The sequence below is a fragment of the Telmatherina bonti genome (genome assembly GCF_933228915.1).
Source record: "Telmatherina bonti genome assembly, chromosome: 8".
Classification (NCBI taxonomy): Eukaryota; Metazoa; Chordata; class Actinopteri; order Atheriniformes; family Telmatherinidae; genus Telmatherina; species Telmatherina bonti.
Window position 1 is genome coordinate 11,587,501 of NC_136626.1, and position 22,325 is coordinate 11,609,825.

At 37.2% G+C, this 22,325-nt stretch overlaps 1 protein-coding gene across 3 annotated transcripts; it reads left to right on the forward strand.

Annotated features, from left to right (window-relative positions):
- The first annotated feature begins 1,295 nt into the window (after window positions 1-1,295).
- On the forward strand, window positions 1,296-22,225 carry LOC306759391 (glutathione hydrolase-like YwrD proenzyme). 3 transcript variants are annotated; one of them, XR_013771421.1, is made up of 14 exons: window positions 1,296-1,471; window positions 2,136-2,289; window positions 2,379-2,532; window positions 2,817-3,023; window positions 5,116-5,268; window positions 5,348-5,438; window positions 6,120-6,291; window positions 7,310-7,466; window positions 8,666-8,848; window positions 9,095-9,179; window positions 9,409-9,504; window positions 12,911-13,148; window positions 16,419-16,487; window positions 17,199-17,255. XR_013771421.1 is itself a non-coding variant. In XM_079245026.1 (12 exons), exons 1-12 carry the CDS (start codon window positions 1,372-1,374, stop codon window positions 10,397-10,399), a joined length of 1,698 nt encoding a protein of 565 aa, XP_079101152.1. In that variant the 5' UTR covers window positions 1,296-1,371; the 3' UTR covers window positions 10,400-10,567. The 3 variants fall into 3 exon arrangements, 2 of the variants coding, with proteins under 2 accessions (XP_079101152.1, XP_079101153.1); XM_079245026.1 differs by lacking the exons at window positions 12,911-13,148; window positions 16,419-16,487; window positions 17,199-17,255 and adding an exon at window positions 10,254-10,567; XM_079245027.1 differs by lacking the exons at window positions 9,409-9,504; window positions 12,911-13,148; window positions 16,419-16,487; window positions 17,199-17,255 and adding an exon at window positions 22,101-22,225.
- Window positions 22,226-22,325: the final 100 nt, after the last annotated feature.

The window sequence follows — 22,325 nt, forward strand, 5'->3', positions numbered from 1 at the left end:
GTCTGGGTCAGATGGTTACACAATCATGGGGAAGACTGCTGACTTGACAGATGAAGACGATCATTGACCCTCCACAAGGAGGAAAAAGGCATAAAAGGTAATTTCTAAAGAAGCTGCTTGTTCAGAGTGCTGGATCCAAGCATATTAATGGAAAGTTGAGTGGAAGGAAAAGGTGCACCAGCAAAAGGCAGAACCGCAGCCTTAAGAGGATTGTCAAGCAGCATCTATTCAAGAATTTGGGGAGCTTCACAAGGAGTGGACTGAAGCTGGACTCAGCACTTCAAGAGCCGCTACACACAGACGGATCCTAGACATGAACTACAAATGTCCCATTCCTCGTTTCAAGCCACTCCTGAAGCAGAGACAATGACAGAAGCATCTCACCTGGGCTAAGGAGGAAAAGGACTGGACTGTTTCACAGATGAAAGCAAATTTTGCATTTCATTTGGAAATCAAGGTCCCAGAGTCTGGAGGAAGAGTGGAGAGGCACAGAATCCATGTTGCTGGAAGTCCAGTGTGAAGTTTCCACAGTCAGTGATGATTTGGGGGCCATGTCATCTGCTGGTGTTGGTCCACTGTGTTTTCTGAACCCAACAGTCAACACAGCATCTACCAAGAAATTTTAGAGATTTTTTACCCCAGCAGGACTTGGCACCTGCCAACACTGCCAAAGGTACCAAAAGCTGCTTCAATGACCACGGTGTTACTGTGCTTGATTGGCCAACAAACTCACCTGATCAGAACCCCATAGTGAATCTGTGGGGTATTGTGAAGAGGAAGATGAGAGACACCAGATCCAACTATGTAGATGACCTGAAGGCTGCTATCAAAGCAACCTGGGCTTCCGTTACACCTGAGCAGTGCCACACTGATAGTCTCCATCGCCACACCACATTGATGCACTAATTCATTCAAAAGGAGGCCCAACCAAGTACTGAGTGCATGGAAATGAACATACTTTTCAGAAGCCTGACATTTCTGTTTAAAATGTCCTTTTTTAAAAAAATTTTTTATTGAGCTTATGCAATCCAATTTTCTGAGACATTGCATTTTGGGTTTTCATTATCTTTAAGTCACAATCATCAAAATTTAAAGAAATAAATGTTTGAAATGTTTCACTCTGTGTAATGAATCTATATAATATATGGGTTTTACATTCTGATATGAGTGACGAAAAATATTGAACATTTCTACATCTAATGGCAGCCCATCGATGTAATCTGTTATCTCTCCAGCTTCACTGCCTATCAGTCGAACATATTCAAAAACAGAGTAATCGATTAGAGGTTTCAAGTTCAATAATGTTTCATTTAGTCTCGTAATTTTGCCCCATTTGTTCCCATCTCTGGTGAGAGTTGCACTTGCAGCGAAATGGGCACCGATCTGACTTTCTGCTCTCGTCGGTTGCCTGTGGTGTGTTTGCACGGCTGCGTGGCGTCCAGTCAGCCGCTGGCTTCTACTGTGGGACTGGGTGAGTGTTAATAATTCCTCTAAGCTGCCATGAACGCCAAGACCACTCCAGATATATGCATCTGGCGACTAAATGAGCAGGGGGAGATGACTTTTAAAAATAATTTAATAAACTGTTTAAATGAAGTTAAACCCCTGCACACAAATCTATTTTAAAAGACTACCAGAAGCAAGTCATGAGTAAAACACGAGGTGCAAAGATAACAATAGGATGGTATGTCTGAGTGAGCCAAGCTCATTAAGCATGAGGCACCCTGCTTCACCAGAAAGAATCAATCTTTGTTAAAGTAATCTCAAAAGTTTAACATATGATAAAAGATAAGTCATGAACAAATGATAATATATAAATTTCCTAACAGTATCCTCAACCGAAGGGAGCCTAGAAATAAACATCTACGTCCTTTTTTAAATTGTGTGTGTGTGTGTATTCTTAAAACTCTCGTTTTTCAGTAGGCTAATGGGATTGGAGAATTATTTCTGTCCGGCTCTCCCGTGGGAGATTGTGAACTGCTTGTACAATTAGTAATAAATGATTGAATTTAACTGTTGTCGGAAAAAATGCATACAAGTCCAAAGTAACACATATGTAAATGTAAGAAATGTAGTCTTGTCGAGTCGAATTCAGATATATTATGTTGTTTACAGTCATTGATGCTTATGTTTAGATGTCTTGAAGCGTGGTGGCAATGCAGCAGATGCTGCAGTTGCCATAGCAGCAGCTCTTGCTGTAACTGAACCCTGCAGCACTGGCCTTGGTGGTGATGCTTTCTGCCTGTTCTACAATGGAAACACTGGAGAGATCAGAGGGATTAATGGCAGGTGGAGACTCCTTTGTCCCTTTTATTCTTTCTTCGTTACAACCACAAAGCTAAAATCTGAACCTCTATTTATTCTTTTCTGTCTTTTAGTGGTCGTGCACCTCAGGCTCAGACCCTGGACTTTATGGAAGGACGTGGGTACAGTGCACAAGCCCCCCCATCAGCTTTTGATGCGTTGAATATTACAGTACCAGGGGCTCCTGCATGTTGGTGTGACACTATTGAATTGTTTGGAAGCCAAAAGGTCAGTCACTTTTCTGTGTCATGAAACCTGACTCTACTGCTTTGTTTTATTAGATATTTATCGTATTATTCTATTTTGATTTAAATCATAAAGTCATTACATTTAGGTAGTGATTGAACACTATTTAAGAAAGCTATGATAGTCAACCTGGTAACAGGTTTGAGCTACCCCCCACCCCCCACCCCCCCGTGTTTCCTCCTGACATGGTGACTCACCATTCCTGCTGAAGTTATTTAATGGTGTTTCCCTTTACAAATATCCGTTTCCTCTCATTGCTTTCATAGTTAACCTTGCAAGATGTTTTGAGTGGGGCTGTGGAGCTGGCAGAGGTTGGGTTTCCTGTTGCCGAAGTAACAGCTCATCACTGGGCAAACTGGGTGGCTGTTTTGCGGGATGCTGGGAAGGAGTTAGGTGAAGATTTGCTGATTGGTGGCCAAGCACCCAAGTGTGGACAAGTATTCAAAAACACTGCAATGGCTCAAATATTGAAGGTAAATTATTAGACAAAGTGATTTGTTTTGCTAAAAAACAAAACAAACAAACAAACCACATAAATGCACATGCAAAGAACTTTTTCCAGTTATTCAGAACAATATATCTGAGAGGAAACTGCTCTGTTGTTCCCATGTGGTGTTTCAATGTTTTACACATAATCTGACATGATTAAATCCTGTCATGTGTCTTTTATCACTATTAAACTAGCTATAGTAAGGACAAAATATTAATGGGTTGGCTGATCAATCAGGTTGGGTATTGGTGATTTTTTCGGTATTTGAGATTGGCACATTATTTCACCAAACTGGCTGACGTTTATCTCACAAATCTGGTAAACTAAAACGGTGTTTGTTCGTAGCTGTTTTGCATTGTTTTTGATTCTTTTATCATTGATGTTTATATGTGCTGAATATACATTCTTAATCAAACACAGTTATAATGAGTGTTTTTGTCTTAATTTATTTCTTGAAATGGCTTTTTGAAAAGAAATAAGAAGCCTATCCTTTTCTTTATTAATGTATACTGTTGTTTGCAGATTTGACAAACTTTTGAAGAAACTATGCATGCTTTTAGTTTGAGATTTTTTTCACCACAAGATTAAGATTTATCAACTTAATATGTCATAAATATCTGCAAGATAAACGTACTTCTGCATTGGCTTCATTTTCATTTTAGATCTGAAGTTTACAGGCGTTTGTTTTTTTATTTTTTTAATACAATTGGTTGTCTCACTTGTCAAAAGATAAAAACGAAGAACCCCCCCACCACAACCATTCATTTGCTCTCCTACAAAACAGTGTTCCTTCTTACAAAACATAAAGACATCAACACTAAATCGAGGTAAAAGAGGTGGAGGTATTGATCTGATTTCAAAATACCTAAGATGCCAGTCTGATAGTCTCTAGAACAGACCTTATAGACAGAGCTGGCCCCACCCTGCAAGCCACTCATGCAAATGATCCACTTCAATATTCTCATCCCACACAAGACAGGGTTGCCTCAGTACTGATGCCCTGGTAGGTGTCAAAGGTGTTTTGGCTGCATAAGGAGAGCGTATATGGTATTAGGCAGATAGTTCTAAATGTTACTTCTGAACAGTATACTACTAAATACATGCTCAATTATAATTTTACAGAACTATGAAAAAGGATCTCTTTTGCCATTTTCTCTTCATATTTAATTGATTAATAAAAGGTTTTATTCAGCAACAGTTAAATAAAGCTGTCTCCAAAAGAATATAAACTCAGTGTGTAAAATTGTTCAACTCAACTCAACTTTATTTATAAAGCCCTTTAAAACAAACCAGAGTTGAAACAAAGTGCTGCACACAATCGGTCAAAATAACAACAGAATAAAACAGTTAAAAGAAAAATAAATACCACAACAAAACAAATTAAAACTTAAGAAACATCTTTAAAATGCAGTTTTGTTGTTACAACTAAATTCATTTAAAACTTATCTTCCAAAACTCATATTTCCTGTATGTCGTATGAACCTTTAACCACGATTGTGTATGTCCGTGTGAGTAATGTGATATTTATGAAGCCAACCTCATTTTGGAATTTCCTGCCAGTGAGATCTCACTGAAACTATGACTGAGGTCACTGGGAGTGTGTTGGTGTGTCTGATTATGTATCACAACAAAAACATGCATAAATCAATACTTTATTATTTCATCAAATACTTAGTCATTTGTAATACAGGAAAATAGTACGCCCAGCACAGGTCTTTATACACACATTCACACACACACACACAAATGCACGCATGTTCTCGAGATAGTAGAAACAATGGCAATGACCTCAGCCTTAGTGAACGGTATTCATTCCTCCATGATGATGGGTCACTTCCCTGATCATACATTCACACATACTAAACAATAAAAGCACACGGAGCATGCTCAGTCCTTTCCAACACTGGACTCATGTAGGAATTACATCTTTCCAACCACAATGTAATAATAATTCTTGAATGTACAAAGTCAAAATCCTAAAGCACAAGCCCTCTGTGTGTTCACTGATTAAACAAGTGATTTGTTGATTGATTGTAACTCTGCCTAGACTGTGACATACATGGATGTATTAACAGGAGCTTGGTGAAACTGGCAAACCAGCTTTCTACCAGGGCAGAGTGGCACAAGCCATTGTTGATGTCATCAATCAAAATGGAGGGGTAATGGCTTTAGATGACCTCATCAGCCACAACAGCGAGGTCATCACCCCTATAAGCACAGAGTACAAGGTCAGCAAGCAGACACACGTATCATGTCTGTGTTTTACTAGGATAGTCAGCAAAGTGAATGACTTTGTTCTGTGTTTAGGGTGTGCGTCTGTGGGAACTTCCTCCTAATTGTCAGGGACTGGTTGCCCTGCTTCTGCTCAACATCCTGGAAAATTTTCCTCAACTCAAAGGTAATGACAATGACACTGAAATGGCATGGCTCATGTAAAATACACCGCTTCTCAAATATTAAGCAGTGGTGTGTTTGCAGAAAGGATTAAGTCAATTTGACTGAAAATTCCCACAAAACGAGGGTTAAAGAGTGAAAGGCTTCTATTAATAGCAGTATATTTGTAGTGGTTGGAGAAGATATTGTTCCTGGAGGCTGGTCCCAGGGCTAAAAGCAGCTCAGGATCAGTTTTAGGAACACAAAAAGCCCAAGTCATTGAAGCTCCACAAACTCCCCAGATCCCAATTTTTATGAGAATCGGCAGGATGTCCTGGAACAAACCAAATCTAAAGAGGCTCCACCCTGCAACTCAGACGACACAAGGGAATCTACGTTGATCATACAAACAGCAGAACTACAGGAAGAAGGGGAATTACACGATAGTGCCAAACATAAGACATTTTATTATATGTAATAAAAGGTGAAAATGCTTAAGGATTATTGGATTTAATGTGCACTAATAGAATTGCTGTGTGTGTGTGTGTGTGTGTGTGTGTGTGTGTGTGTGTGTGTGTGTGTGTGTGTGTGTGTGTGTGTGTGTGTGTGTGTGTGTGTGTGTGTGTGTGTGTGTGTGTGTGTGTGTGTGTGTGTGTGTGTGTGTGTGTGTGTGTGTGTGTGTGTGTGTGTGTGTGTGTGTGTGTAGCTGTAGGCCACAACAGCTCTGACTACATACATATATTTGTGGAGGCTGTGCGGTTGGCACAAACGGATGCTCTGCGTTACCTGGGTGACCCTGCCCATGTGAACATCCCTCTGGAAATGTTACTGGACAAGAGCTATAGCCACCAGCGTGCAAAGGATATCAGCATGAACAGGTGTGTGTTTCTGTTTGTGTATGTCTACTGGTACCAGTATGTGCCAGCCGTTCTCTGTTGACTTTAGATTTGACTGTCGACTTTTACTTCCCCTGACCTTAACACTCTTCCCTTTATGTCTCACAATAAGAGGGTGTGGGGCTGTATATTTTCGTCAGCAAAGTGTATTTAATGTTCAGTACTGGGGACTTTGAACTTTAAGTCTTTTATCTGTTTTAAGACAAATATACACACAATAAATGTATAAAACAACACAATAATTAGCTAACATGCATTCATGATGTTAGCAAACATATAGAATGACAGAGATATTTTGGTGCATTAAATCCTGATGATGTTTAAGTTGTTTTTAGGTCTAATAAATTACTTTATTTTCCTGTTCTGGACTGTATACCTGTGACATTCAGTAATTCTAGCCCCTTTATTGCCTTCTCAACATCACATTTAACCCTGTCTTACTCCCAGCTGCCTCCGCAGCTTCCTCACAGTTTCTATGTTTACATGGTCATAATAAATAAGGCAAGTGAAAGAAGTGAAGTAAAAACAGGAAATTGGACATTAGATTTACTGCTCTGCAATAATCCAGTTGTTATAAGTTCAATTAAAAGTTGTCTGTAAGTGTTTTAATACAGGAAAGCCACGTTTTCCTTTAACGTTTTTGGCAACAGATGCTGCAGAAGTTAGGTGGTATGAAAAATTTTTATGTGTTCCTCTCAGTTTAACTAGACCTTTATTATAAAACCGATCATATTCATTTCAAATCAAATCAAATCAAACTTTATTTGTAAAGCATTTTTCATGCAGAAGCACATCAAAGTGCTTAACAACATGAAAAACAGTTTCATACTTGAAAACACACATGCACATTACCCCCCCCCACACACACACACAACACAACCCTTTCCCTGACCATTTATGCCAAAATAAAAGCCACTAACTTCAGGATATCTCTGCGTCTGGCTTGACACATGACACTTTGTCTTATCCTTAATAATCATCTTTTTCTATGAATCTGTAGGGCTATGGAGCGAGTGGAGCCTGGTCCAGTCACAGGAAGTGACACAGTCTATTTCTGTGTGATTGACAGTCAGGGAAACGCGTGTTCATTTGTCAACAGCACCTACATGGGCTTTGGGACTGGGCTTGTCCCAAAGGACTGTGGATTCTCTCTACAGGTTTGAACACTCAAAATGAAAACATCTTTGTGTACACATGATCATGATTTTATACAGTTTCCCCAGAAAGTTCAAGTGTAGAAAATATTATTGATTTACAGCTGCAGAAATATCTTTAAAGGAATTTATTGTGGTCAGCTGACAATCAATAAATTAATTTATCAACTGATCAATCAGTTGATTAATCTTTATTGGTAAAGCAGACAAACAAGGAGAGAATTATACCAAAATTAGCACTAACAGCATCGTTTCTTTCTGGTTTCGACATGATGTTGAGTATTATTAACAGACTACTGTCATGTGCTCACAGGTAATACAATAATAATGGAGTCATTTATATAAGTTACTAAATTAATGATTTCTTTTCAGTCAGAATTCTCAGATCATGTTGGTATAGATCATAAAGCCTCCCTCCAAAGCTGATTTGAAACCTGAGGTGATTATTACTTTCAAGGTTTAGCATACATGCTATAATAATAATAATAATGATAATAATACTAACATATTTACTTATAGAGCACTTTACCGGATACTTTAAGACGCTTTACATAAAGCTAGTAAAAAATAAAATCAAAACCAATTGTCAAAATTAAATTAGCAAAATGCAAATTACCGTCAAGTATTAAACATTAACATTATTTTTGAAAAGATATGTTTTGAGTTGTGATTTGAATGTGAATAGTTTTGTGAAAGTGGGTGAAGTTCCAGAGAGAGGGGGGCTGCAATGGAGAGTCCTTTGTCTCCCCATACTGATTATTTATTAAAACAAAAAAAAAAAAAAAACACTGAAAACCTTTTTATTTAAGCAGGTTTTCAGTTCGGAAAGGTTTTTCTGTAATTACTGCCTTTTCTTGTTCTTGTTTGTTATATTATTATTATCTTGTTTATTATACTTACATGTTAGTCTTGGTATGAATCAAAAGTTGCAGATTTTCAAATGATATTATCCTGTTTTGCATACTTTACCTCTTTACAGGAGGAATGAATGTCTTTCTTGTGTTTTGTGTTTGTTTATGTAGTTATGAAGCTATGCTGATATGATTCTGAAATTCACTAATCGTTTGTGGGAAAAAAAAACCCCATTATTTTTATATAGCAAGTTTTTTTTCCTGTTTCAGAGAAATTAAAACAGAAAAGATTGGAGCAAGAGTTTTATCTGTGACCTGATCCATCGGTGAAGGCTTTTTTCCCTCTTATAGAATCGTGGGGCCAGCTTTTCTCTGTGCCGTGACCATGTTAACTGCATTGCTGGGGGGAAACGAGCGTATCACACCATAATACCTGCACTACTCACTGACTCGAAGACCGGCTTGCAAAAACCTCGACTTCTTGCCGTGCTCGGGGTGATGGGGGCTTTTATGCAACCACAGGGACACATTCAGGTTGGCGATGACACGCTGAAGGACAGAAGTAGAGCGTCATATGCAAAAAACTGTTATAAAAAATTATCATTATTTCTGACTTTCCCTCTACTTTACTGTTCAAACAATTTTTCAGTTTTTAGTTTGGCTAATGTGATTTTTACTTATAATTACCAAAATGAACTTAAACTTTCTGGATATGACTTAAACTTATGTTTGGTCCTGTTTTGTTACCATTCTAATAAGTGACTTTGATCTTGTGTTTAGGTGCTGTTGAACATGATGGAGTTTGGGATGAATCCCCAGCAGGCTCTGGACGCACCACGAGTTTTTGTGCAGTACGATCACAAAGGTATGTCCGATTTCACTCACACAACTGAAAATACACAATTCACCATATCAAAGGCACATTTTCTTGACAATTAAACTATCTGTGAACTTCATGACAGAATAGTGTTTTGGTCAAGTTAATTCTCATGTGTGTAACATAATCTGCCCAATATTTTGATGTGAGACCAGAGTATTGTGAAAAAAGTTGATGATCCAAACATGTTATTTTATGTGATAATATGTCACCGTAGGTGATCAATGGTTAGTTAATTTGGAGGAGGGGATCAACCAAGAGGTAGCTGAGGAGCTGAAAAGAAGAGGCCACAAAGTAAACTGGCCAGTGACAGGTACTTCATTTATATATGTTTCAATAATTATTAGTTTTTAGTTTCTTTAAAAGAACATAGCAAACCAACAAAAATGGGTTAAAATACTTTATTTCAGCTCCAGTAATATTTAATGTTTTTGAATCTTGACTAATCTTCTGTAACATATAACCCACTCTCAAGGGAAAATGTCATAAATGTTTTATTGAAGCAAATTGCTGCAACATCTATAAATAAATGGCACCATTGCTACAACAACATTTTGTCTCCGCTAAACAGCATTATACTTTAAAAAAAGTGTTGCTTTCTGTTGCAAACAGGATGTTTGTTTTTGTTCTACTTCCTTTTCCGGAGTGGAAATATAGGAACTTAACAGTGTTAATAAAGATCTGAGCATGCTGTGTGTGTTACCAGCATTAAATGTTCACTATTTATGCAATCCAATTGATATAGTTACTTTTACTAAAGTGACTGTGTCACAGAATAAAGTATATATTTTACTTTTAATATGAGAACATGAATACTGTTGTCATCATTTACGGAGATCTGTTTCTGTGCCGCATCCAGCATTGATGCTGCAATCACGTGCATGTTTAGAATAAACTGTAGCATGCTGAAGCTATATGTGTCTATCATCCAACTCGCTGGCTTCATATCTTCTGTTTTGGGGCTGTAACTAGTAAAACTATCAAACCCTTCTCTCACAACACGCTAAAGAGAAGGATCAAAAGATCTTTATTTTTTTATGATACTTTGCTATTCACACGCAGGCCACGACAGGTCTCAGTTTGGGCGGGGACAGATCATCACAGTGGGCGACTGGTGGAGTCCATCTTTCACTCAAGCTGACAGTCCATCCAGGGTGCTTTGGGCGGGATCAGACCCCAGAGCAGATGGATGTGCTCAGGGATATTAGCAACATAATAACTCAAACATCAGTTAACTATTGGAGGAGAAATTTCTCCTCAATCCACATATTTAAATGTAAAATTCTTTTAATTTTTGTTTTGCACTTATTAATCAGCAAAGTGGTTTTAATGTTTTTTCATATTTTGCAAATAGTCAGATTTATCAAAATCCAGCATTTTAATAGCAACAGGGACTTATTTTGTTTTTCATTGGTTCTTTTTTTTGGTTTACAGTTTGCACACATTTTTATATGTAGTGTGGTACTTCCATCGGAAACAGAATAAGACATCAGATTAGTACTATTACTGTATGAACATAATAATTTCTTGATCATTGATTTTTGATGGATTAGCCTGTTCTTGAGCCGGGTTCTGCGGAGGTTTCCTTCCTGTTAAAAGGGAGTTTTTTCCTTCCCACTGTCACCAGTGTGCTTTCTCAGGATGGGAGATTTAATTGGAGCTTCCAGCTCTATCTGTTGGTTTCCTTATATAGGCTATTATGAATTGGCTTTCATTATGTTTTTTTTCCTGTCTGTAAAGCGTTTTGCGATGGCATTGCCGTGATTTGACGCTATATAAATAAAGTTGAATTGAATTGAATTGAATTGAATTGAATTAGCTGTTAATACAGGTCATCAAAAGCTAGTCCTATGTTTGCTCTTAAATCTAGAGAAACACAGTGAATAGATGCTTCTAGTACTTTCATTCTTTTACTGATTTAGTTTTCTAGAAATTGTTTGATATTATATATGATGTTTCCTTTTCAAAAAATTACTGATTTAAAAATTTACTCCCCAGAATATACTAGAAATGACCTGCATTTAAATATATTTGTAATAATGTAGAAAGCAGTGATGCAGCTTTGATTACTTAAGCATAAGTTATAAACACTTTGAAAATGTATTTATCTTTGATCTTGTTTGAAAAATATCATTGAAATCTGATGATTGGCAGTACAAGTATGCCTATTTTTTTCACAATGACTTCACATAAATGCCAAATAAATTTCTCAAAAATTTGCACAAGTTGTTTGGATCCCATGTTCCTATATATATATATATATTTTTTTTTAAATTATGCAACTTTAACTCTTGGAATTACTTGGTCAACAGCAGGCTGAAAAAAAGTCCTATAATGAAGGTCTATTGAAGCTGAATGTTTCAAAATGGGTTTGTGTGGTTGGTTGTGTATCCCAACATTTTTGTTTTTGTACTTCTGTATAAAACTATTTGGAAAAAAATCTAAACAAGCAGTCGCCGCCTTTTAATACAAAACTCACTGCAAATTGATAATAACAAGATAATCCTTCAGGTTGTTTGTGAAGTAAAATAAATAATCAGACAAACAGGATACAGCAACAGAAGTACACAGAAGAGTAAACTGAGTTGGTAAATAGCTTGTTTACTGCGTGCACCTTGTAGCACTGATTGCTGATTGCACATTTCCCACGTAAACACAAATCTGTTAATGTTGGACTTTATTGCAATGTTAATCTCCTTACAGCTCCAAACTCACACTGGTACCACACATTTACACCCTGAAGGAGCCACGAGTTCTGTTGCCTAAACATTCCTTGTTTTATATAATCTGCCTCCGTCAATCGAGTTCTTTAAACATGATCATTCATTTTTGTTTCCAACTTACTTTGCAGTTTATCTAGATGTTTTGCATTCCAGCTGGATGATAAAATAACTTACATTATGTTTGGCCACTGTAACATAAATACATAGTGTATTTATGTAACATAAATACATAGTGCATTTTTGTTTATGTGCATAGTTTAGAAGTCTGTAAAAGTCCACCTGCCAGACCAATCTTTAGTAAAAACATTTGCTACATCATAATAAAGATAAATTAAAACAAAAAACACCCTATAGATGCTGTATTTGCTGCTGTATTTTCCCATTTCAAGTGCTCACAACACTAAACAAAAAGACATGATAAACAAAACAGTGACTTCTGTTCCTGTTTACATTTACTCATCTCACCAACATTATTTATATTAAACTGTTAATTGCAGACATGATTGTGTTTACACTTAACAGGGTACCGAACATCATGCAAACCAAATGCTTTAGAAAAAAATGCACTGGTTGTATATTTCAACTTATTAATTATTAATTAAAATTACTGTGTCATTGTGAGGAAAATTCATTTCTGTTCATTTCTCTACAGTGCTGTTTTACACTAAGCTTTGTGGGAATCACAGTCACATGTATACACACACACACACACACACACTTTTGTTGGATTTTTTTTCTTTTTTTGTATTTGTGGTTTAGCACCGTTCAGCTATTGGTCAGCTTCCTTCTGCGACTGTGTGAGTGTGCTTCCTCACACATGTTGCGTCATGGTAGAACCCCCTGCCTCAAAAGAAAAGGAGTATCTTACCCAGTCATACACACTAATTCATACGCACACTGTTGTACACACAACCAACAGGCTCACATAATTTATTTTTGTTTCCTGTCTCACCAGCTGCTCTGTCCCTTTCCTCTCTCTTTCTCTGCCCTTCTTAGTCCATTCCAGCTCTGCCCTTTCCTCTGTGCGGGTGCGATTGTGTTTTTTGGTTTGGAAATGTGTTGTTCGGTGGGTTTTGCCCGGTCCTTGGGCCTGGCTCTTCTGCCCCTGGCCCTCTGCTGTATGTTGGCCAACCTATTGCTGCTGTTTCCTATGGGAGAGATCAGCTACATTCAGCAGGGCCGCTTGACCGTCTACACCTGGTATTTTGGTGGACTTGGAGGCGGGGGCTTGTTGGTGAGTAGAAGATGATCATTTACTAATTGTTCTTTCACTATGTTGTATTTACAGAGTTATACTGTAGGATGGTAAAATGCAGAATTTTAAACTTGTGATCAGATTTTTTAAGACCATAGGATCTACATTTAAGTTATTTGTTCAGTATGTAATACAGTAAGTAGGAGGGGGGTTCTAATCATAGTAATAGCAATAAAAACCAGGACTAACTGATTATATCACAACCTATATCTGTGTATTTATATCTGTGTATATACATAAAATAAAAATTGTGTTAGATTAGTATTTGTTGCCTTGGAATGGCTAAAACATTACAATAAGTGATGAGAAAATTGAAACAAACTGATGAAGTTAATTTTATAAGTGGAACTGAATAAAAATGGTATGAATGAGTTTCTTTGAAAGGAATTAAGACATGTGACTGAAAATCTCCACTGAACAAGCACTGCAGACGAACTCCTTTAAAAAGAGCTTCATAGTCACTGAACACTCGTGTCACCTCCTTTCCTTCCTTATTCAGTGAAGACAGCTGGGACAAGCAGATGAAGCTGCGACTGTATTAAAGTGTGTGGACTGACACCCCTTTATGTCATTTTAGCTTTAACTTTTAACTTAATTCAAACAGTTTGCAAGATTAGTTTTACAGGTAAAAAGAATACACATATATTTATCACATACATTACTTAAAGTAAACAATTTCTTCAACACCCTTCACTCTGAGTTTAAACGTGTTCATTGAGAACAATAGGGTGTTGTTTGAGTCCACAGTTAATCCGTCTGCTCTGCATGCCGCTGATCTGATGGGTTTATGCTCTGAGCAGAAAGGAGCTGTTCTTTTAGTTTGGTTTTTGTTGAGCAACAGAGGATGGATTGTATTTTTCAGACAAGATTAACCTTATTGACTGCCAGATACCTTGTGCAGCAAATTAGTGTGTTTAACACAACAGGCACTAAAAGATGAGAGGAAAACTTAAATATTAAATGTATCACTACACCAAGACACTAAATGAAGTGCAACTGAAAACTGTTCCCTGCTGCATGTTTGACTTTATAGAGCGTAACAGCTTTTGAGTCAAAAGCTGTGAAGTTTTGGTGTCAGAACATTCATGCTTTGTGAAAAACTTTATTTAACCTTAAAAAGCAACACATTTCATATTTGATACATAGAGTTTCTGGGACATTTTGCATCACTTTATGGTAGAAACTTTACTCAAAACCCTGTTGTACACAATAAGATATCTGTCTCCTGCACCCTGGTGGATACCAAAAAGCAGAGGACTACACTGCAACAATTTTTTTTGATCTATCACAGGGTAATAAATGGTAAAAATACAAAAATATAAATTGTAAATTCTTTTTAGATTTTGTTAAAGGGTCAAAAAAACTTCAGTTTTAAAAGATTGGACTGTTCTTATGTTGAGCTTTTAAAGGTTTAAATCAGTTATGAATCTGTTGACCAATCATTTCAAAATCTTAAGTCTTAATCAAAGGTAGTCTTAATATTTACTTTCTGTTTGGCCTTTTTTCTTTGCTAAAATGACAGAATAGCGAAGAGTCAAAGAGCAAGTTGAACCCCTCTGAGAGAATGTCTATCTTTAGTTTGCTCCCTTCCTCTCTTTCATGCTTCCTCCCTAAGTTTTCATACTCTCTCCCTTACTTGCTGTGTGTTTCCCTTCATGTCGTCAGTCGCTCTTTCAAACACAGCTTTAGGGTGACATCCAGGATGTGCACCCCTCCTCAGATGTCTGTTTCATGTGTGCAAGTCCTTGGGAACTTCCGTCCTTCTGTTAGGATGTGACAGGAAAGAGGAGGGGAAGAACAGGGGAGTGAAAGAAAAATAACATAAAAAATCTCTAAATCAAACAGATATATGATTGCTGTAATAGGCTCTGTGTGCCTAAGGGTATTCAGCTTGTTATAAGGTAACAATACAGGTAGATGTGACTCTATGTTGTCTTTATTGAATTAAGACTCATAGCAGAAAGCCACTTTTTTAGATAGCAGGTCTTGGCACAGTGTAATGACTTTGGATTTGAGCAAACTTTAAAGGCTACAGTTCAAGTTTTCATCATTAAATTGCAAAGTTAAATTCTTAAGAGAGTAAAGGGAAAGAGGGAGAGGTAAACAGAGTGGGAGAGAAAACTCTATTTAGGAAGATATACCTCTGATATAAGTAGACACAGGGTGGGATGTTCATCCGCTTTGGCCAAATGGGTGAAAGAAAGAATGGTTCTTTATGGATGGATTTTAATTACATGAACCACTGATTTGTCATTTAACACCAACAACAGGTTGTTTCCACATGAACAGATTTGCTTTATAGAGGTAAAACAATACACTGATAAAACCCAACAACAAAATGTATCATTTTGATCTTATGACAAAGATACAGATTTCCACAGATGTTGTGTGTAGCCATAACAATGCAAGACTGTACTTTCTTGATTACTATAACTAAATTCTAAAATACTTTTTAGCCTAAATATACTTTTACATTATATCCTGCTTTAATGCATGTCTCTGATTGAGCTCAGGAGTAATTGTGACTCTAAATGTATAATAATAATGATAATCTTGTTCTTTTAGTTGCTTTTTATTGTTTGATATGAATGAAAGTGACTTATTATCACCTCATATCAATCTCTGGCTACTTAATCAAAATTATAATATGGCATAATTTCTGATACCAGGAAAAAAAACTGATTTAACATTGTGTCATGATCAAACTTGTGATTAATACTTCTTTATCACAGTTGTGTGGGTAGTAGCCAGCGTATTCTGTGATTATCTAACTTTAACAACCAAAAATGTTTAATGTAATAGATTTGTTTAAGATTCAGAAAAGGTTGCAGTTCATCCATAAAGTGTCCAAATAACATCTGATCTAACAACGATGTCTCAGAATTTTACAAAATTTGACTAGTTAGTTATAATAAGTCTTATGCACAACTGGTGTTGCTGAAGAGCCTCTAAGTCTGTTGTAGATGGTGCTGCATGTTTAATAGATTGTGGTAGATTTAGAGATTTTAGAAGTTGTACAAATTTATCATTTCAGGTGCCATATAAGCAGAACATCAACAACAATAACTTAATATGCTACTATCTATCTATCTATCTATCTATCTATCTATCTGTATACACACACATAAATATATATATATATATATATATATATATATATATATATATATATATATATATATATATATATATATATATACACATTCTGAATGGAAGCGCTGTACTGACACAATGTATTTATTCCTCTAGATGCTGATTCCTACCGTAGTGTTTATCACTCTGGGGAGATGCAGCTGCTGTTGGAATGAGAGCTTAATGGTAAGGAATGATTTATGCTTGCTGAAAATGCACAGAAGCACATCCTGCACCACATCCAGAACATTGTCACACAAGCCTTTGTTTCTAGTCTCATTTTTATCTTTTATTTTCTTCTCTGGACTTTTTTCATGGTGTCTCCAACTAATTCTGCCATTTTGCTGCTTTTACTGTTTTATTCTCTCACTTGGCGAATAAGTTGGCACTGTGCAAGACAAGGCTGCCTTCTTATGTGTAGAGTGCAAATTCTAATCCCTGAATGATTATTCAACAAGGGTCCCATTGTTAGGTAACACACAGCAAAGTAATCTTGGCTCACACTATTCAAACCACATGCACAGTTAGACTTGTTATGTGTACTTGTTTTTCCTATGTGATGAAGGAAATATATGCCCACTCTCCAACTTACAAGTGATTTTTGAAGGTTCAGGTTAGAGCAAAGGTCGGGGTAAAATATTCATTCATGATGGTTAATGTGAGGTTTAGGAACTAGGAAATGCGTTTTGTCAGTGTATTATATTTCATGGGAAATATGCATCAGTCATATGTGCGTTTCTGTCTCTAGCAGCTGCCTCTGTATCCGAAGCATGAAATGGCTGAATGAAATGGTGAACAGTCATTCATACAGACAGAAAGTCACAGGAGTACACATTCACAGAGGTGCCTAAACATGTGCTTAATCTTCCTAAAAAGTCTCTTTGTGTTGCTCCACAGATGTGTGGGTCAGTGCTAGCAGCTGTCATCGGCCTCGTGGGTTCTGGCTACTGTTTCATCGTATCAGGATTTGCCTTGTGGCAGGGTCCCCACTGTTTCACCTCGTATGGATGGACAAATCCCTTTGCAGACCAGAACGGCAGGTAAGGATCTATTGTGCTGTGCATTAGAAAAAATACACTTGTGTGATACTTTTAAAGTCTCTGATATTTTGCAGGAAGCAAGCTGATTTCTTAACACTTTGGTTGTTTGCATTACTGCTGTGGTCCAAAGTCCTTTATTGGATCAATTTGGTATCATTTTCTTGTGACAGTACCCAGTTTTTCTCCAAGTTTTAGCTGTCATGTTTAATGCATACAAACAGAATTTTTTATCTTGGTTTTTCTCGTACGTTATATGAAATCTTTAAAATGCAATATATAGAATGTTATACAGCACGTAATTTCAGAAATTAATACTTTGGTTGCTTTTTGTTGTTTATTAATGAAAGTATTTGTGATTAGTCAGAATGTGGCGTGTCTCGTCTTGATTTCTGAGTCCGAGCTAAATGATGCCAGAATTTGTAATATTGGCAGGCACTGACTCATGATCTATAGAATTGATATGATGTTATATAATGATCATTTTATGCTGACGTTAAGTGCGTGGCATTCGCATGCGGACTCGGCTCGGAGTTCCAAACAATACTTTTTGTTTCTTTCTGACTTCGGGTTCTTTCCAAGGTGGATGCGGGAGACAGGTTGGCCGGCAGGCAGACAAGCGGGGAGGTAAACCGGCTGACAGAGAGCCGAGCAGGCAGGCGGACGGGCAGGCAGGCAGGCAGGCAGGCAGGCAGGCAGGCAGGCAGGCAGGCAGGCAGGCAAGCGGTAGGGCAGCAATCGGGCATGCACGCAGGATCTCTGACGGGGAAAAAACACACAGGTTATCGATCTGTGATTCACACTGGGAAGAATCTTTCAGGCCGAGAGTTGTACCGCAGGGCATTCAACAATCTGGCGATGAACAGCAGGCTGGGCAGGTCTTAAATAGTGCTAATGCTGATTGCCAAGATGAAGATCAGGTGCTGATCCAGGTGCCAGGATGCCAGACACGCCCACCAGGGAACAGGATCACAACAGATCAAACTTTGATGCTCCAAATTGCTTAAACTTATGCTTTTATGAAGCAGCTTAAAATTACTGCTAATTAGTTAATAAAAATGCATTTGATTTGCAGCACCCAGCTCCTATTTACACTCTTGATTCCCATAGAAGCAATAATGATGTACTTAATTTTTTGCACACCATTCCTTGCTGAATTTAAATGAATAATAGCAATTAATTATGATATTTGCCTAATTTTAACATCTGGATAGGACTGGAGGCTTTTTCTATTTGTATTTTTATTTTTTATTTTTATTGTTTAATCAGATCTTTAGACATTAAAACCCTAAAAAAGAGGTTTCACATTATTTTTTAGTTGACCAGGTATTATGAAACAATCAGAACATTATATTTCTGATTCACTGCCTTGTTCTCACGGTAGACACTCTGGTCCTTTCCCTGGAGGGATTGCAGGAAGGTCAGGAAAAAGACCTTCTTAAAGTCTCTACTTCCTGGGGACAGTTTCAACCGTCACTACTCAACTATGAAATCTAAAATATGCATAAAAAAGATTAGCTGTACATATGTGTTTTTCACAAATCAAATTTTTATTATCTGTTTTTTTACTTTGTGTACTATTCTAAACAGGTAATTTTCTGTTTGTATTTCAGGTATCTTTTGCAGCCAGAGACCTGGGTACGGTGTCTCCAACCACTTCATATTGTAGAGTGGAACGTCACTTTGCTGTGTGTCTTACTGGGACTTGCTGTCCTGGAGTTCATCATCTGTCTCCTACAGCTGGGAAATGGTTTAGTCAACGCTATTTGCCGACCCTGTTGCTATAAACAGGAGTACAGTCTTAATGCTTAGAAAGACATACATGTATGTACACTCAGCTACACTTGCAGACGCCACACAGTGTGCATATAAAACATAGACACTAACAAACATTCAAACACAATATGTATAAACACAAACAGTTCATTAATGTACATATGAGGAAGTCTGCTCACCTGGACTCTTTACACTACCATGGGTTTTATGACTATAGTACACACTTTCTACTTAAACACACAAAACATCCTGTCATGAAAATGTGACAACATTAGTGAGGAATTATCCTAAGACATGGCTGTTCTCTCCCTTTATTATTTTGCTATAGTCTATACTTTGTACAGTATCCTTGCAACTCACCAACCACATGGTCATTGCATGATAAGAGCTGCAGTATTTCGCCTACATGATGAAGAAGCTTCAGTCATCTCACCAGAACATGGTATCAAGTTACTGATAAACTGTTTCCTGGAAACACATTCGATTTTGTAAGGATTTCTTAAGAGATGCCTAGAGATGTTCCTGCAAGATGCAATGTACATTCACATGATTTTACTTTTTGAATGTGTCATCTTGTACACTCTACTCTGTCCTAAGTTTTATGTGTGTGTTGTTACATGTGTTTAATTTCCAGGACCCTTTGTTGTAAAATGTTTCCTTTTAATGTGTAGTTTTGACAGACATTTTATATATATTTTAGACATATTTTTATAATGTATGGTTTATTTGTGCTGCATTGAATAAAAGACAGTTTTCATTTTATTTATCCAGTGTTATTTTTTTCATCCAAGTTTTGTTTTTTTTAGCCAGACTGTATTAGAATGCTGCAGTATACAAAGTGAAGAGAAATGGTGGGAGTCTACATGGTGGTCCTGACCACCATCTCAAACACACAACTTTTCAGTCTCATAAACTGTAGTCTGTTAAGTTGTCATAAATCCAATGCATTGTGGATACCCATCTGTATTTTTGTGGAGCTTCTTGCATGGCAGAGCAGTTGAATTGTGTTAAAAGCATTTGTGGACTCATAGGCTGTGATCTTCACTGTGCCTAAATCGTCCAGATGAAAGTGGGCTTGCTGCAGCAGCTAAAATGTTCAAACCTACCTCATTAAAATAATGAGGTCTTGAAAAGTGTTCACTTGCTTTGTGAGGCGAGTCTTTCATGATGGTTGGATGTTAGGGCAGCTAGTCCGTATTCATTTAGATTAGATCAGGGGTGTCAGAATTCAGTCCTCGAGGGCCGGAATCCGGCAGGTTTTTGTTGTTTCCCTCCACCAACACAGCTGATTCAAATCAATGGATCCAGCAGTTTCTTGTCAGCCTGTTTGAGTGTCTGTCAGGTGTGTGTTGGAGCACAGAGACAACAAAAACCTGCAGGATACCGGCCCTCCAGGAATGCAGTTTGACACCCCTGGGTTAGATGGATGTGATATTTTTATGAACTGGAAAAAGGCAGGGTGTCTTCCACAACATAGAATTTTTTTTCTGACTCAGGCTAAAGTTGAAAAGGTGGTTTAGAAATCAACATCATTACTTTCCACAGGCTTTCACAACCTCGCCTGGCATCATCTGACCCTACGGCCTTGTTCGGATTCAGTCTTCCCACTTGCTGCTTCACCTGACTGCAAAAGACCCACAAGTAGGAGAGGGAGACAAAGGGAGTGTCAGTGAATTTGATATGGAGGGACATGAAATTGTGTTAAAGTCCACAACTGAAGTATAGAGCGACAGAGTGGAGGTGTGACAGGGAAGCTATGGGCTTCTGGAGGCTGTGAGGTTTGTTTTACTAGATGTCGGCAGGCATAATATGACAATAAGCTTTCACATTTAGAGATTTCATTGTTTCTGTCCTCCCATTATTACAATTAAAAGTACCCATGTTTTAAGCTGTTTTAAATAACAAGATACAGCCATTCATATAAAATAAGTTTATTAGTTTACAGACAAAGCAGCTTTGGTTTACCTGACAATTGCAGCTTCTTCTCAGAAAGAATACAGCTCTTAATGTTGCTGTTTGCACTTTCAAACATTTCAATCCAATATTTCTGTAGAAATAGGCAGAAGAAAAACAGATTGGTAAAAAAAAAAAAAAAAGGGCAGTTTTGTGTACTTAACAAAGGTTGATGTTTCACAATCTGCTTATGGACAAGTATGTTGACTGTCCATAGTTACCTGTTATTGATCTGATTCAAGCCCCAAATTGAGTAACCATTGCCTCTAACCTTGACAGCCAAGCAAGTTCTAACCATATTTAGGAGTTTATGAGGACATTTCTGTTTTGCAGCCTTTAAAGCAAAGTTATTCCAAAGTTTTGTTTTAGTAAATAAAATAGATAGGCAAGTTAAAAAAAAAAAGAAAACTTGACTAATATGAAAAATGTGTATACAACACAATGAAGCAAATCCCGTGCCGGCAATTTAGCTTCTGTCTGCAACACTGATTAACAGTATTATTCAGACTCAAATTAATCTTCAGTGAAGCATCGTGACCTTGTTATATTCATCTGCAAAGCACTGAATAATATTTTTAAAAAAAACATTGATGTTCCTAATTCCAGTACAGAGAGTTACAAAGTTAGCTAATAAATAGCAGCAGATAAGTGCTTTGAGATGCGTTTGTCAGGAGAGTGGGCCATCTTTTGCAGACACTTCCACTTTAGAAAAATATTTACACAAAATGTAAACTGAGTCCAAATCTTGTTAACTCATACTAGTAAAGACAAAACAAATGATTTCTGCTGTATTATTAATGTGAGTTGCACTGGGTCAGATTTTGTGAAGTTGTTTTGAAAGTGTTAAGCAAATAAATAAAAATGTAACTAAATTTTGAAATGAAAAATTATTTTAGAAAAAGCCCAAATCCTCAAAAATGAAAAGTCACAAATGATTTAAATTAGGTCAAAAGTTAATACTTTGATATTTCAGAAAAATGTTCTTTTCTTGTGTAAGTCCAGCCTGGTTATCCTATCTGTTCGTTTACCCCAGATCCCTCTTGGTGGTTTGTGACCTCTCTGCCCTGTTGGCTGATTCAGCTGTGCGTCACCTAAGGCTGTATAAAGATGCAGAGGGTCTGAAGTCTGGACAAACTGACTGACCAACAACGTACAGGCCTTTTTTGCATCGTGTTTTCATTGTTATCAACTGCTGGAAAACTGGACAAAAGAATTAAAAGACTCATCATCCTGTGTTAGTTTTTCTTTAACTTCTTCT

Bases quoted from the DNA above. Each gene is read 5' to 3' on its own strand.
- LOC306759391 (XM_079245026.1), top strand. From the start codon at position 1,372: ATGGGCACCGATCTGACTTTCTGCTCTCGTCGGTTGCCTGTGGTGTGT. The intron at 1,472-2,135 runs GTGAGTGTTAAT...GCTTATGTTTAG, and splicing joins GGCTTCTACTGTGGGACTGG to ATGTCTTGAAGCGTGGTGGC. The intron at 7,467-8,665 runs GTTTGAACACTC...TCCCTCTTATAG, and splicing joins ACTGTGGATTCTCTCTACAG to AATCGTGGGGCCAGCTTTTC.